At 37.3% G+C, this 16,744-nt stretch overlaps 1 protein-coding gene across 1 annotated transcript in view; it reads left to right on the forward strand.

Annotated features, from left to right (window-relative positions):
- Positions 1–16,744, forward strand: part of PELI2 (pellino E3 ubiquitin protein ligase family member 2) — a 196,397-nt gene that overhangs the window by 167,570 nt on the left and 12,083 nt on the right. Inside the window, exons 3-4 of the mRNA XM_025392970.1 lie at positions 6,362–6,463; positions 15,762–15,959. Coding sequence (XP_025248755.1) covers positions 6,362–6,463; positions 15,762–15,959 — 300 coding nt within the window. The remainder of the gene's footprint in view (positions 1–6,361; positions 6,464–15,761; positions 15,960–16,744) is intronic.

Consider the following 16,744-nt stretch of genomic DNA (forward strand, 5'->3'; position numbering starts at 1 on the left):
CTTTACTTCCAATTATGTGGTCAATTTTGGAGTAAGTACGATGTGGTGCTGAGAAGAACGTATATTCTGTTGATTTGGGGTGGAGAGTTCTATAGATGTCTATTAGGTCTGCTTGCTGCAGAGATGAGTTCAATTCCTGGATATCCTTGTTAACTTTCTGTCTCGTTGATCTGTCTAATGTTGACAGTGGAGTGTTGAAGTCTCCCATTATTATTGTATGGGAGTCTAAGTCTCTTTGTAAGTCTCTAAGGACTTGCTTTATGAATCTGGGTGCTCCTGTATTGGGTGCATATATATTTAGGAGAGTTAGCTCTTCCTGTTGAATTGATCCCTTTACCATTATGTAATGGCCTTCTTTGTCTCTTTTGATCTTTGATGGTTTAAAGTCTGTTTTATCAGAGACTAGTATTGCAACCCCTCCTTTTTTTTGTTCTGTATTTGCTTGGTAAATCTTCCTCCATCCCTTTATTTTGAGCCTATGTATGTCTCTGCTTGTGAGATGGGTCTCCTGAATACAGCAGACTGATGGGTCTTGACTCTTTATCCAGTTTGCCAGTCTGTGTCTTTTAATTGGAGCATTTAGTCCATTTACATTTAAGGTTAATATTGTTATGTGTGAACTTGATCCTGCCATTATGATATTAACTGGTTATTTTGCTCGTTAGTTGATGCAGTTTCTTCCTAGCCTCGATGGTCTTTACATTTTGGCATGTTTTTGCAATGGCTGGTTCCGGTTGTTCCTTACCATGTTGAGTGCTTCCTTCAGGGTCTCTTGTAAGGCAGGCCTAGTGGTGACAAAATCTCTAAGCATTTGCTTATCTGTAAAGGATTTTATTTCTCCTTCACTTATGAAACTTAGTTTGGCTGGATATGAAATTCTGGGTTTAAAATTCTTTTCTTTAAGAATGTTGAATATTGGCCCCCACTCTCTTCTGGCTTGTAGAGTTTCTGCCGAGAGATCTGCTGTTAGTCTGATGGGCTTCCCTTTGTGGGTAACCCGACCTTTCTCTCTGGATGCCCTTAAGATTTTTTCCTTCATTTCAACTTTGGTGAATCTGGCAATTATGTGTCTTGGAGTTGCTCTTCTCGAGGAGTATCTTTGTGGCGTTCTCTGTATTTCCTGGATTTGAATGTTGGCCTGCCCTACTAGGTTGGGGAAGTTCTCCTGGATGATATCCTGAAGAGTGTTTTCCAACTTGGTTCCATTTTCCCCCTCACTTTCAGGCACCCCAATCAGACGGAGATTTGGTCTTTTTACATAATCCCATACTTCTTGCAGGCTTTGTTCATTTCTTTTTCTTCTTTTTTCTTTCGGTTTCTCTTCTCACTTCATTTCATTCATTTGATCCTCAATCGCTGATACTCTTTCTTCCAGTTGATCGAGTCGGTTACTGAAGCTTGTGCATTTGTCACGTATTTCTCGTGTCATGGTTTTCATCTCTTTCATTTCGTTTATGATCTTCTCTGCATTAATTACTCTAGCCATCAATTCTTCCACTTTTTTTTCAAGATTTTTAGTTTCTTTGCGCTGGGTACGTAATTCCTCCTTTAGCTCTGAGAAATTTGATGGACTGAAGCCTTCTGCTCTCATCTCGTCAAAGTCATTCTCCGTCCAGCTTTGATCCATTGCTGGCGATGAGCTGCGCTCCTTTGCCGGGGGAGATGTACTCTTATTTTTTGAATTTCCAGCTTTTCTGCCCTGCTTTTTCCCCATCTTTGTGGTTTTATCTGCCTCTGGTCTTTGATGATGGTGATGTACTGATGGGGTTTTGGTGTAGGTGTCCTTCCTGTTTGATAGTTTTCCTTCTAACAGTCAGGACCCTCAGCTGTAGGTCTGTTGGAGATTGCTTGAGGTCCACTCCAGACCCTGTTTGCCTGGGTATCAGCAGCAGAGGCTGCAGAAGATAGAATATTTCTGAACAGCGAGTGTACCTGTCTGATTCTTGCTTTGGAAGCTTCCTCTCAGGGGTGTACTCCACCCTGTGAGGTGTGGGGTGTCAGACTGCCCCTAGTGGGGGATGTCTCCCAGTTAGGCTACTCAGGGGTCAGGGACCCACTTGAGCAGGCAGTCTGTCCCTTCTCAGATCTCAACCTCCGTGTTGGGAGATCCACTGCTCTCTTCAAAGCTGTCAGACAGAGTCGTTTGCGTCTGCAGAGGTTTCTGCTGCTTTTTTTTTGTTGTTGTTGTTGTTGTGTAGCTGTGCCCTGTCCCCAGAGGTGGAGTCTACAGAGACAGGCAGGTTTCCTTGAGCTGCTGTGAGCTCCACCCAGTTGGAGCTTCCCAGCAGCTTTGTTTACCTACTTAAGCCTCAGCAATGGCAGGCGCCCCTCCCCCAGCCTGGCTGCTGCCTTGCCGGTAGATCACAGACTGCTGTGCTAGCAATGAGGGAGGCTCCGTGGGCGTGGGACCCTCCCGGCCAGGTGTGGGATATGATCTCCTGGTGTGCCTGTTTGCTTAAAGCGCAGTATTGGGGTGGGAGTTACCCGATTTTCCAGGTGTTGTGTGTCTCAGTTCCCCTGGCTAGGAAAAGGGATTCCCTTCCCCCTTGCGCTTCCCAGGTGAGGCGATGCCTCGCCCTGCTTCAGCTCTCGCTGGTCGAGCTGCAGCAGCTGACCAGCACCGATTGTCCGGCACTCCCCAGTGAGATGAACCCAGTACCTCAGTTGAAAATGCAGAAATCACCGGTCTTCTGTGTCGCTGGGGCTGGGAGTTGGAGACTGGAGCTGTTCCTATTCGGCCATCTTGCTCCGCCGCCGAAAGCCGTATTTTAAATGTTAAAAGCTAGTGTTGAACAATTGATGCTTGTAACAAAAAGTTCAATGCCGTATGTACTTGGCAGACTTTTCTATAAGACATGACCCAAGAAGGAAAGTGAAAATTGATCTCAGGCTTAACCTCTTCTTTAACTTCCCCCAAACACCTAAATCTGACACTATTTTAGACTTTAATACATGAAAACAAGGTCATGTGAGCCCTAATTCATGTAACTGAAGGAAGTCCACACTTCTCCATTTATTGGCGATGATTCTGATGGTGGCCTTAGGCACACTGGTTTTTACTGCCACCAAATCCCAGTGCTGGCTTCAGTCTCATCTTTTCAGGCCAGCTCAGCCCACTTTTCTGCTTTCCATAGGTGGCAGCCTGTTGGACCCCAGGGCACCAGTACTCTGGGCCCTTGTAGGGGCAGGACCCTTCTCCTGGCTTAGCATTACCAGAGGGAAATCCTTGCCAGAACTGGAAGTGACTTCGAGGTGACGATCACACTGGTTCTGAAGTTCCTCAGCCGCCCGTGCTACAGGGTGTGCCTCACCTGCTGCCCCAGAGCCACTCGCCACCTTCATGGGATTTGTTTCTGCCTGTGGTCTCTTTTCCCACTTTCCTACCTTCCCCAAATTCCAAGGCCTCCAAATCACAGCCCATGGCTAGTACTTTTTTTAATCTAAAAGACACAGAAAAGGCGTTTTCCTAACCTAAGAGCATTCCCTTTTCCTAACCCTGGCCATTTGCCTTAAACAACATACAAAAAAAAGAAATCATAAATTTTCTTTAAATTGGCTCAACATTCAAGGCATCCTACATCAGTGTTTTCTCTCCGCTTTGGGAGCTTGGGTAAGACTCCCCTTTGCTGTGGGCATTTTCCAGGTAAGGTGATGCTTTCACTAGAAATACCCTTTTTTCATGTGCTACATAGTCTTACAGTTTTGGTCACAAGAATATTTTTATAATGAAACACCTTACAAGAATTTGTGTCCAATAGCAACTTGCAACCTATAAAATGGCTGTTTCTGGTGTTTTCTAAAGTGGCGAGGAAGTGTCTCTAGGGCAGAAATCTCCAAACCCCAAAGTAGTGGTCTGTGGCCTCTTTGGAACTGGGCCGCACAGCAGGAGGTGAGTGTCAGGGAAGCAAGGAAAGCTTCATCTGTATTTATTGCTGCTCCCCATTGCTTACATTACGGGTTGAACTCTGCCTCCTGTCAGATCAGCAGTGGCATTAGATTCTCATAGGAGCACGAACCCTGTTGTGAACTGTGTGTGCAAGGGATCTAGGTTGCGTATTCCTTATGAGAATCTAAGGCCTGATGATCTGTCAGTATCTCCATCACCCTCAGATGGGACCATCTAGTTGCTGGAAAACAAGCTCAGGGCTCCCACTGATTCTACATTATGGTGAGTTGTATAATTATTTAATTACATATTACAATGTAATAATAATAGAAATAAAGTATACAATAAATGTAATATGCTTGAATCATCCCCCAACCATCCCCCCCATCCAGTCCACAGAATAATTATCTTCCACAAAACCAGTCCCTGGTGCAAAAAAGGTTGGGCACCACTACTCTGGAGCACCCTGTCCATGGCTGTGCTAGGCCTCAGGTGAGCAGAGTGAGTCTTCGTGAGACAATGTTAAATGTTAAAACTAGCAAATGTGTTATGGAATAAAAAAAATTTATAATTTAAGGTAAGCTGTTGTAAGCCTTAGAAACTCCATTTGGGAACTGAACATCTCCAGGTTCAGGTAACCCTTCCAATTCAGGCAAATGGAGTGGAAGTTTGAGAAACACCATACTTAAGCAGGTGCCATTGTACAAAAATGTATAACCTTTAAAAGTATTTCCCATTATTGCACTTATTAAATCATTTGTACACTATAGACATTTTATGCAATATATATATGCCATGAAAGTTGTGTTGGAGTTGATATATTTGTAAATTGAATCCATTTAAAATGCAATAGATACTTTATAGGAAACCCTAAAATAAATTATTTTATAATCACCTCCTGATTGTTAATTTTGTAAGTTTGAGTTTAATAAATTATTTTTCTTAAAGTAGGTTTTTCACTAACTCTTAAGATAACCATCTTTTTACAAATTGTTTTTCAGTTTTATTGAGGTATAATTGACAGATAAAAATTGTATATATTTAAGGTGTACAACATGATGATATATATACACATTGTGAAATGATTACCACAAAAGTTAATTAACACAAAGATTACATCCACTTAAATTGAAAATAGTTCTTTATAAATTTGGCTTTCAAAAACAGTCACTGTCAGTGAATTTATCTGACTCAGATCAATGAAAATTTAAGACAATGTCTGCTGGTAGTGTTGAGTACTTTAAGAAGTATTTTTTAGATTCCTGACCATGTTAAAGAAGTATTATCTTAACGAAGCACATAAAATAAAACATCAGCTCAATCGTGAAATTCCTCAGGGCAGATTATTAAATAACCATGAGATTAACCAGGCTAACTTCAAAGTTGATTTGGCATGTTTTACTGTTTATTGCTGTAAGGAATTACGTTAGTCAAATATAAATGTTCAGTACATTTTCATTAACATGCTGTGCGTGTCCAGTTTCTTCTGGATGCTTTCTTGGTCTTCATACAGTGTCATCATTCAATAAATGTGTAATAGAAAAGCTTATTAAAATTTTGTAATACTTAATGTAAAAGATTAAAAATGAAGATAAGTTAGATCAAAGTAGAATGAATAGAATATAATTGAAATAATTTGGAGTCCACTTTGTAACAATTTATTTGTTAATTTAGAAACATTAAAAGTATGTGACCACAACTTTTTGTTCAAACATATCACTATGGACAAAATAAGAATGATGTCGTATTATTCCTAGGCTATTTGAAAAAGATTATTAGCTTTTTCTAGCCTAAAATTTGGAAAAAATAAAATTGCTAGTTACCTTATTTATTAATAAAGTAAATATCTGAGATAACTAGTTGCTTATACAAGAGTTAAGTGAGATGTAGAACACAATACAAATATGGTTATCATTGACTAGGATAACCATATGTTATTGTATTGAAATAATGCAATAATTATGTATTATTATATTGAAATCTCAATTAGAACATTATGTATTATTATATTGAAATCTCAATTAGAACATTGACAGATTGTCCAGTGATCCTTTTGTTATGCTGATAATCTCTATCACCTAGGAAAAATAATGTGACTTATCTGTTGTGTGAAATCTTAAAATTTGAAATAAATGACTATATTAGTCTAAAAATTCTATTACTGAATTTAGGTAATATGGAGAAAGTATGTGTTTTTCTAAGAATCTGATTGAATCAAGTCTTGCAAACTAGTAAATAAACTTTGATTTAAGTAAAATATTGTTCACTTTAAGACAGAATATTTGCTAAAACCAGAATTGTGACTCTCGGCTTGTCTGTGATTGAGGGAATAGAGCATAGGGAAAAACCCTGACTGTGTGGAAAATGCTGGCTTGTGCTGGGCTTTGCTGGTAGAGTGATGGCTTATGACTACAAGCAGAATTGATAAGTTGTTGAAATGTGATTTTAATGGATTTTTTAAAATTTTATTATTAGGCTATCAGCTGCAAAGGTCAACACAGTATATCCTACACTTTGTCAAGGAATCAGACTGTGGTGGTGGAGTACACACATGATAAAGATACGGATATGTTTCAGGTAATATTCTTCTTTTTTAATAGAAATTTTAGCACATTTTCCTTTAATTCTGTATTTTTTATATGTAGTCAGATCTTCCAGCCCAGTGTCCAGGGGGAAAAGTTGAAGATAATATAAAAATTATTCCTGTTTGGTTGTTGAAAGATTAAGAAAAAAACTTAATTCTTTAATTGTAAAAGGAAATTATAAAGGCTACATTCTCAGACCTCAGTGCAATAAAAATAGACATTAATAGCAAGAATAAAAATTTTAAAAGCTAACCACTTTTAAAACCAACATTTTCAGAATACTTTCTAAATAACACTTGAATGAAAGGGATATCCAAACTACATTTATAGACCTTTTCAGAAATATCTGTGAGAATATCATGTAGCAAAACTGACGAGATGAAGCCAACATCTTACTCGGAAGAAAATGCCTTAAGTGCTTCCATTACTAAGAGGAGGGAAAGAGAGAGAGAGAAAGAAAATCAAAGGACTAAACATTTATCTCAAAAGTTCTTTTTTGACAAAGGACAGCAATTAAGAAAGTATAGGATGGGTTTGGGCATAGTTTTAGTGGTATATAAAGTCCAGAAGTACATCAAAAGAAAGCAGAAGGAAGGAAAAAAAATATTCGTCAGTTAATGAATTTAAAAGGTAGAGAATAAATGAATATATTCCAGATTTAGTACTTTAAAACAACAAACAATTAAAATTTAGACTAATAACAGAAAAAAGCAAGCATAAGTTGGAATTGGTGAGGCTTTGCATTTCCATATGGAGAGTTAAATTGTTACATAAATGATGTCAAAACAAACATCAAAAAAGTATGATAAATACTAACATTGTACTCTGCTAAAGTAAATTCTAGAGAATAAACATTTAAATGTAAAACTGAAGGAACAAAAAGTTCTAGAAAAAAACAGGAGAATTCATATTCTTGGAATAGGGAAGGATCAATAGTAAATGAAGAAATAGATTTTACCGTACACATTTTCACTTATTTTTAAATGTCACAAAAATTAGAAGTCAAACTAGAGGCAATTCGGGCAACAAATCAAGTAGACAAAGGATTGACACCTACTGTACAGTAATCGCTTTTCCCATGCTTTCAAAAATGGACAAAGAACAAAACATACAATTCTCAGAAGAAATATAAATGGCCAATAAATATATAAAAATAATTTTAAAATACCAAATGAATTAATAAAATACTCTTTATTACCTATTAATTGGAAAATATTAAATAATACAGCACTGTAAAGCATTGTATGGAATTGGTCCCCCTAGTGGGACTGTGAATTGGTGCAGCATTTCTATAGGGCAACATTGCAATACTACCATGAATTTCAACACTGAGACCAATTGACCCAGTAATTCTAACTTCAGTCATTTTTATACATAAATAATTAAGGAATATGAACAAAGATTTGACCAAAAGGTTGTTCATTGTAGTGTTGTATATGCTAGTAAAAAAGTAGAAATAAACCTACACTTCCAGGAGTAGGTAAGAATGATTACAGTATGGTGCATTTAAATGCAAAATACCGTGTAGCCATTACATGACTATTAAATGGGAAATACAATAAAATAAGTGAAAAAAGGCGTATGTCCATCCACTTCATGCTTTATTTTTATATGCACACACATAAACATAGGTACGGAAGACAGATGGGACTAGAAAGAAATGCCCCAGCTCTTTTTCCATTTTCTATAACATTGTGAAGTGGAGACCTAATCTGGATCACCTAAGTCAGTACTTTTGATTGAGAAAGAAAGAAAATTTTATGTGGTTTTTAAATGTATTTGTAGTAGTCCTGAACTTCAACACCTCAGACTGATAAGAAGAGCCAAAGACAAATTACAAATGGGGGAAATATTTACAATTTGTATCACAAAAGGTTAATGTCACAAATATATAAGATACTCCTGGAAATCTCTTTTTAAAAGTCCTACAATCAGATAGACAAATGAGCAAAGGATTTGACAGATAGTTCACCAAAAAAGGAAACTAAGTAGCTCTTAAAAATAAGAAAATATGCTCAACCTCATTTACAAAAAGAAAAATGTGAATTAAAACCACATAGAGATACCACTTTTTACTTGTCAGATTGGCAGAAATCCAAAAGGTTTTGTCAAAGATGTGGGGAAAACAGACACTATCCTACATTCTATAAATTGATATAGCATTTATGGGGTAGCAATTTGAAAATACCTATGAAAAATACAAAATGTTTACATAGTTTGACTCAGCTATTCTCTTTGTAAAGCTCTTCTTTCTAGAGACTTACCCCAGAGATATCCTTACCTACATGCAAAATGCCATTTGTACAGAGTTATTGCTCAAAGCATTGCTTAATAGGAAAAGATTGGAAACAACCTAAATGTTCTTCCGTAGTGGATCAGTTCAGTAAATTTGGGCACAGCTATACAGTGGAGCCCTCCAAGAGTATAAAACCAAACAAAGAAAAGCTGTATGTATAGCCATAGAAAGAGCTCCAAACATATTAAATGAGTTAAATATTAATATTATTGAATATATTGGGTCATATTGGTAATATGTATTCAATTAATTTAAAATGTTACTAAATTAAATCTTAAATAATATTAAATATTACATTATTATTTTTATATTATAAAATATTACATTATTAATTTAATATTGTAAAATGGTTTAAATAATGCTTATATGCATTAAAAAATCTCCAAAATGATTAACAAGACATTAATGTAGCAGTTGCCTTTGTGGGGAAGGGGACTAAGCAGGTGGTATACAGGGAGATATTTTACACTTTTCAAGTTTGGAACTATGTGTATGTATTAGATATTTTAAAACTAATCTTAGATAAAATATATAGTCATAGTTATAAACATAGTTATTAAAGTGCCAGTTTGAACTCAAAAATAAAATTTATCATGTTTGGGCAAAATCTCCATGCCATTCTGTTATATAATCTTATAAATGTCTTTTCTTCTTCTTCTGTTAAGGAAAATATCTTCCTACATAAGTATATGCATATTCTTCCCTGTTGATACTTTTATGAAACTTCATTATTATATCTTTTTCATACTCATTACAATTATTTATTTTCAATTTATAAATTTTTTCCCTACTTATAGTAGCAGTAAAGATTTTACAGATTTTTTTTACAGAGAGTTCTTAATCCTAAAAAAAGTGGATCAAGCCTATTTCACTATTGTCCATAATACTTTTTTACCACTTAAATTCAAAAACTTACTGTGATGGTACCTGTTATAGGTAAGTCAGGTACTCTCAAAGTGTGAGACATTAAATTCCTTTAAGAAGAATCTTGTTTCTTCGGAATTTTTCAGAGTTTCATAGATACTCTTTAGCGACATGTGTCACATAGTGTATTCCGCACTATTGAACAGTCACATTTGACTCACATGCTCACTTTCTTCCCTCTCATCTCTGCAGAATGAATTAAAGATTTAGTTGGACTTTTTCAGCTTCCTATTACTAACTTCTAAGTACATTATGCATACTTCCTATTTTGTCATACAGAATATTAAAAGACTCAAGATTTAATAAAACTCCTAATTTTTAAACTGGAGATTCACAGCAATGAAAAATACAATGACTGTTAATACAGTTTCGTGCCACTGCTTTGAATCGTGCCAAAGCACCAGCAGCTTCACCCACCAGTGTTCTAGCACCATCAGTGTAGAGACCAGCACAGTGGAAAAGGCAGTTAATGTCTTTGTATTATTATGAAGGTAGTTTTGGCCTCATGTACCTAGACCCCATGGCAAGGTCTCAAGGACCCTCTGGGGCTCATGAACCACATTCTGAGAATACCAATTTGTACCAACCTCTTAATTTCATAGCTGAGAAATCTGGGTCTTTGAAAGGAAAAGTAATGTAAACTAAGGTCAGAGGAGGCAGGTCAGAGGGGCAGAGCTAAGATTTAGGTCACTGGGCTCTTCATTCTCTGAATAGTACCAGCTCAGCCTCTTTAAATATAGTATGGTAAGCCAAGCAAGAATTCACATGTTTCTTAAGGAAACATAACACATTACACACACAGACTAACTGGACCTATTAGAAGGATCCATGGCAGATCATTTTAAGCAGAGAACTAAGCAACTCTCATAAGACCTTGAAAAGATAGATTTGTTTCCACGTTTTCCTCCTTTTAACAAGTTTATATTTCCAAAACCTACTACTGACAAAAATCACCGAGCAAAAAGCACTACAGCACTCACAGTTCTCAAGTATGGACCTCAGTGTGGAGAGTTTGTTCGTTTTAGTCATTCCCATTAAAATGATTTCTAGGGTTAATTGAGTATCTAAAGGCAGAATATCAGAATGAACCAAGAAAGGGCTTTATGCTGCATTTCCCACTGTGAAGTCAAGTTAGTAGACTCAGAACTCAGAAATATTATGGCCTGAGGGGAAAAATCAAAGCTAGATCTGAATTTAAGGTATGAGAAAGAGTAAGATCTTGGTCATTATTGTCTGGAGTAGGGGTAAAGAAAGAAAGAAACTCTAACAGGAAAGTGAAACATAAAGGAGAAAATAGTTCATGGAAGGAATTAGAGGAAGTGGTGCATTGTCTTGACCGTGCCTAAAGTGCAGTGCCAAGTGCCTTCTGACCAGAGGGGCTAGGAGACTGACTGGGTCCTGCAGCCAGTGCTCAGGGGTCCTTTCTCTCCGATTTCACACTTTCACAGGCTTCGAACCTGGTACTACAAGGCCTAACATTTTTGGGTTTTGGTTTTTTTGTTTTGTTTTGTTTTTTTGGTTTTCAATTTAGTTGATTTACTGTAGTTTTAGATGATAACATTTAATTAGTATCTGTTAGGAAAATGTTAAAGAATGTCTACATTTTCTAGTGGGTATTTCTACAACCGTTGCACATGAGCAGGCTTGTGCAGGTATGTGCGTATCTCATAGGATTCGGCCTCCCTGTCATTATCTTCCAATTATTATTTTCATCTCTTGACCATCTGCTGTGTCAGAAACTCCTTTGGTGGCTGGGGAGAGAGAACTAAGGCTCTCCTCTCAAGCAGCCTACATCTGGAGGAGGCAGCAGACCAGAAATAAGCAAGCCCTTCAGGCAGAGGAAACAGTGAGTGCAAAGGCTGCAAGTCAAGATCACAGTGGAGAAGGATGGCAGTGAACTTCGTTGGACTTGGAAGGGCAGGTAGAGGCTGAGAGAGGTAGGATCTTCAGGCCAGGTAGAGTTTGGGATTTATTCTAGGAGTTTTTGGAAGCTGTTGGAGGATTTTAAGCAGGAGAGAGGTATAATCTGATTTACGTTTTCATACGATTTCTCAAACTACTGTATGGAAAAGAATCTAGGTGGCAAGTATGAAAACAGGGAAACCAGTTTGGAGGCTAAGGTGATAGAACCCAAGTAAGAGATAATGGTAACCAAAACCAAAATGGGAAAAGTGGAAGGACTGAGGATGTGTTTGGAGGTTCAGCTGACAGTGTTTACACAGTGTTACACATGGAGGAATGTGAAGAACTGGGTTATTCTTGGGTTTTGACTTTTGACTTGAGCAAATTGGATGTCAGTCAGTCATTGATATAGGGAAGCCCCAGGGTGAAGGGGGATCCAAGTTCTGTTTGGCACATACTACATTCAAGATATTTATCACACATACAAGTGGAGATTGGGTATGCTGGTCTGAAGCTCAGGGGAGAGATCAAGACTTTCAGCTGATAGGTGGGATTTGGTGATACTATCTAGGGAGAGAACAGAAAGAAAAAGGAAGGGGGAGCTATTTACCAACTAGCCTGAAAGTTTCATTATCTTAGTACCAGGTAGAGGTGGACCAGGATATGCTGGCTCAGCGTAAGCCCTGGATTTAGCAATATATTGATTGTTGGAATCAGCGTGAATGGTTTCAGTGGAGTTGTGGGGAAGGAAGCTCAGTTGGAGTGGGTTGAGGAAGAAGGAAGTTAAAGATATGGGTGAGGAAATGGAGGAAATAACTAATGACAGGTTTTCTAAGAAGTCTTGCTGTTAAGTGAATCAGAGAAACAGGGCTGGAGCCTGAGGGTTGCTTGCAGGTGAAGGAAAGCATTTTTAAAAGTGGGAAACTAGTCCAGAGCAGTGTTACTCAAACTGCACTCCCTCTGCCCAGCAGTGAAATGTTTGTTAAAATACAGAATGAGATGAGCATACAAGTTGAGAGGAAACCTTCATGACAGTTTGGCATTGCCGAAACATCCAAGCAGATGATCATTTCTCAAGTACTCATTTTTATTGTATGTTTAAAAGGCATCAGTGACTAGTTAAAATTTAAAACAACAACAGCAACAATACTGGTCCTTTAACCACAGAGTTTGAGAAGCTCTAGAATGTGTGTGAGAGCTGATGGCACCATCCAGTATAAAAGGAGAAATTGGTGACTCAGGAAAGAGAGGAGATAGTATTAGGAGCAAAATCCTTGGGAAAGGGAGAATATTGGAATATCAAGTGTCAATGGAAAGATTGCTTTTAGATGGGAGCAACAACTTTTCATCCTTATCCCAGGAGGGAAGTCAGAAAATAAAGTGATTGATGCAGGGAGATGGGTAGGAATTGGTTGAGGGAGGTGAGAAAAACGGGAGGCCCTTCTAGATGCTTTGATACCATCTTACCTGTCCTGGCTTCAGCTAACATCTAGGCAAACCCAAACTTTTCTTATATATATAAAATTTAACATACTGAATGGAGCAAGTTCTCACTGTAGCTGGTTATATGACTATCAGCACTCTGTGACTATCACATGAAATTCAGAAGCATCCTGGCTTGCGTGCTATATGAATATCAGATGAAATTCAAAAGCATCTTGGCTTGTGTGCATGACTGCCTTTAATGTAGAGTTGACCCAGTAGTCAAAAGAAAGGGCAGGCTGCAGGTTTTCCACATTTGAGTGATTTTTCAGCAGGGAAGTTACTTAGTTTTATTTTTTGTTTTGTTTTGTTTTCGTGGAAAAAGCAACATGAGGCTTGCGTCATAAAGTATAAAATTTTACCAGCACTCTAGAGGTTAGATTTAAGTGGAAGCAAACTGATAAATCATACGTATGACCCATCAAGGTAAGTGTCATGACGTAAAATCATTGATCCTAGCAGTCTGTTCCAGTTAGAATAAAATTTCCTGTTTTACAGTCAATTTCAATGACTTCATCAAGACATTAATTTAATACATTTGGATGAACTCAGAATGTGACCCTTCTAGAAAAGAATAGTTTCTGTACACAAGAAGGAATAGTTACAAAACATTCAAACCAGCAGAGTGATTTTGACTTTGAACTTATAACAGAGCTTGAAAAGGCATTGCCCTCTTCCATGGAGATTAACAAATCTTGGGACAGTGACTGTTGCTGTGAGGCTCCAGGTTTGGTGAGATGACTGGAAAATTCTAGAATTTATCATGTTTTACTCCTAAACTTCATTGGAATAGGGGCTCAGGACGGGTTTGCACCTAAGTTTGAAGTTGGCTTTGTTTTCCCCTTTATACTTTTTTCTATTTGTTAAGTATTTTGCAGTAAGTCTTCATTACTTTTCTAATTTTCTTTTTAAAAAATGTTTAACAAAATTAAAGCAGTCTGAATCAGTAGAGCTTCCAAGTTACCCGGTTTTTAAATGAATCTAGCAGAGAGGAGATTTTGCAGCTTTAGAAGGATGAATTATATGATTTTATAATACATCTAATTTAGATTTTACATTGCATTTTTTAACAAGTTATGTGTTTTCTAAACCTGAAATGCATATATCTAGGCAATATGCATCTGTTCAAATTGTTAAGTGTCAATGAAACCAGCAGTTTAGTTTATTCCAGGCATATTTCATTAGGACAAGAAATTAAGGGTTATAAAAAACAAGAGAAAATAGGTATCTGTGGTCATTGGTTTTAGAAAGATAGTCTGTGCATGAGAATGTATATATGAGATTTACAAAAGAAATTTGATATTGTTCTAGGAAGCAAGCTGAGCTAAGTGATACAAGATTTTTTTCTACTTTATTCATTTGGATGAAAAATGTATTACATTGCCTAGTTTGTAGACAGAACTTTGAGACCAGAGTAAAAATATCTTGGAAATTGACTTTTGGGAGCTTTATGTGCATATGTCTCAGGTCTCTGCATTCCTCCCATTGGCAACTTCAGAATCGGAGTTACAGTTGGGAGAGAACAATATCATATTTAGTGAGAAAGTATTAATTTACGTATAAGTGGTTTTAACCTAAGAAGTCCCTTTGGCACATAAAACACTTAGCACTGTTTTCCAGTTAGAGATTCATGAAGCAGAATTACATAACTTTTTAAATATTCCATATTGAGGATTTTCATATTTGTAAACAAATATTTTTCCTAGTTCACAGGAGAGAGTAATACCTGTCTTACTTGAATTGATTGAATAGGACAAGCTTCATTAAGCCTTTATTGGATGCTTTGTTAGAAGCTTTGTTAGAACTTTGTCACATCTTCCTAATGAAATACATTCTTTCTGGCAGCATTTAAATCTTTACAAAGAAAGGTTAGCCAATATAGTATTATTGACAGTCTTTTAGACTTCCACAAGAGAGGTTTTAAAAATTTAAACTTGAAATGCCAAGACCAGCTTTTGAAATCTTTCATTTGACTACATCCCAAACTTTGGGCTGGCTTCACATCCTTCTCTTTCATGCTGAGTAGTGTTAATGGACATTTATCTCTATGTCTGGATTAGGGCTGTTCTTGCTCAGTGCTGGGAGTCACTGTTGGATTTACCTAACAAGGAAAACCATTCTGTGGAGCTGGACAAGAAAGTAGGAAGCAAGAGTTCCTTTATTTAAAATCTTGCTTTTTTTAACCCCAGAAATAGGAAAAAAAAAAAATTGTTGTGGAAGTAATATTGCTTCCCAGATCCAAGAGATGAAATCTGATGAGTGGCCGAAGATCTACTGTTGTCCTCTTAATTGAGCTTTTTCTCAATACTTAAAATCTAATGAACTAATGCGTGGCATAAAGTGAGTGAAGCAAGATGAGTAAGTTCTAGAGATCTGCTGTGCACCACTGTGCCTGTAACCAACAATGACTGCATTATGTGCTCACATATTTCAGAGGATACATCTCGTATTGTGTTCTTACCACAATACAATGCAATTAAAAATAGATATCTCTAATATTTGGTTACCCTAATATCTTCCCTAGTCCAATAGGAAAAGGAGCATGAATGAAAATCTTGCATTAAATTCTAACCCTCAGAACAAAGATAGTGAGTGTTAAAGGGATCCTGAATGCTTTTTCCATGTGAATAAAATACAGCACCCTGCTATTTTCCGAGTGAATCACGAGTACGTTTGATTTATTTAGGTGGGCAGATCAACAGAAAGCCCTATCGACTTCGTTGTCACAGACACGATTTCTGGCACCCAGAACACGGACGAAGCCCAGATCACACAGAGCACCATATCCAGGTTTGCCTGCAGGATCGTGTGCGACAGGAATGAGCCTTACACAGCACGGATATTTGCCGCCGGATTTGACTCTTCCAAAAATATATTTCTTGGAGTAAGTATTGTCAAGAAGTACATGATTTCTAGAAAACCGCTTGTGATTATGACATGGAACATTTAATTGGAGCAAAAAAAATACTGGCTTTGTATGTTGCCTCTGGTGAGATTTTGAGATTTTAGTTTTCAGGTGGCCAGTTAAAATCTGAACGTTAGTAAGCATTACTTGCTATTCATTATATCTTTTATATTGTAATATTTACAGTAAGTACTTTTTAAAAAATATGCCTGTAACATTGTCCATAATGTATTTATGGCAGTTAAGAGGCTTATTTCAGAGAGAAAAATAAATGGCCAAATTTAGATCATTAGGGCTTAGAGGAAAATGTTAGTGATTCATTCATTCAAAAATGTTTTATTGAGTGTTTGCTATGTTCCATACTGGGCGTTTTAGATGTGGGATTACAGAGATCAAAACAGACTTGAATCCCAACCCTTATAGGGTTTCCTTGTAAGTGAAGCCCAGAAGTTTTAGTGAATATCCAGGTTTAACATAGTTTCCTTTTGAATTAGGATATTTTTGCAGGAAAAAAAGAACCCACTTAAAATGGTCTAAAATCAATGCAAATGTACTATTCCCACATAAGAAGTGCTGAAGAAGGCCAGCTCCCAGGTTGGTGGTTCAGTGGTTCTGTGACATCCAGGGCACCGGGTTGTATCTGTCTTGCCTTCTGCCTCCCATGGTGCACCAGCCTCTTCATGGGAGGTCTTCTTGTGGGTGAGAACTGGCTCCTGCACTTTCATATGTCCCCTGCCACATGACAACTTCCAGCCAGAGAAGAG

This window comes from Theropithecus gelada, chromosome 7b (genome assembly GCF_003255815.1).
Source record: "Theropithecus gelada isolate Dixy chromosome 7b, Tgel_1.0, whole genome shotgun sequence".
Taxonomy (NCBI): domain Eukaryota; kingdom Metazoa; phylum Chordata; class Mammalia; order Primates; family Cercopithecidae; genus Theropithecus; species Theropithecus gelada.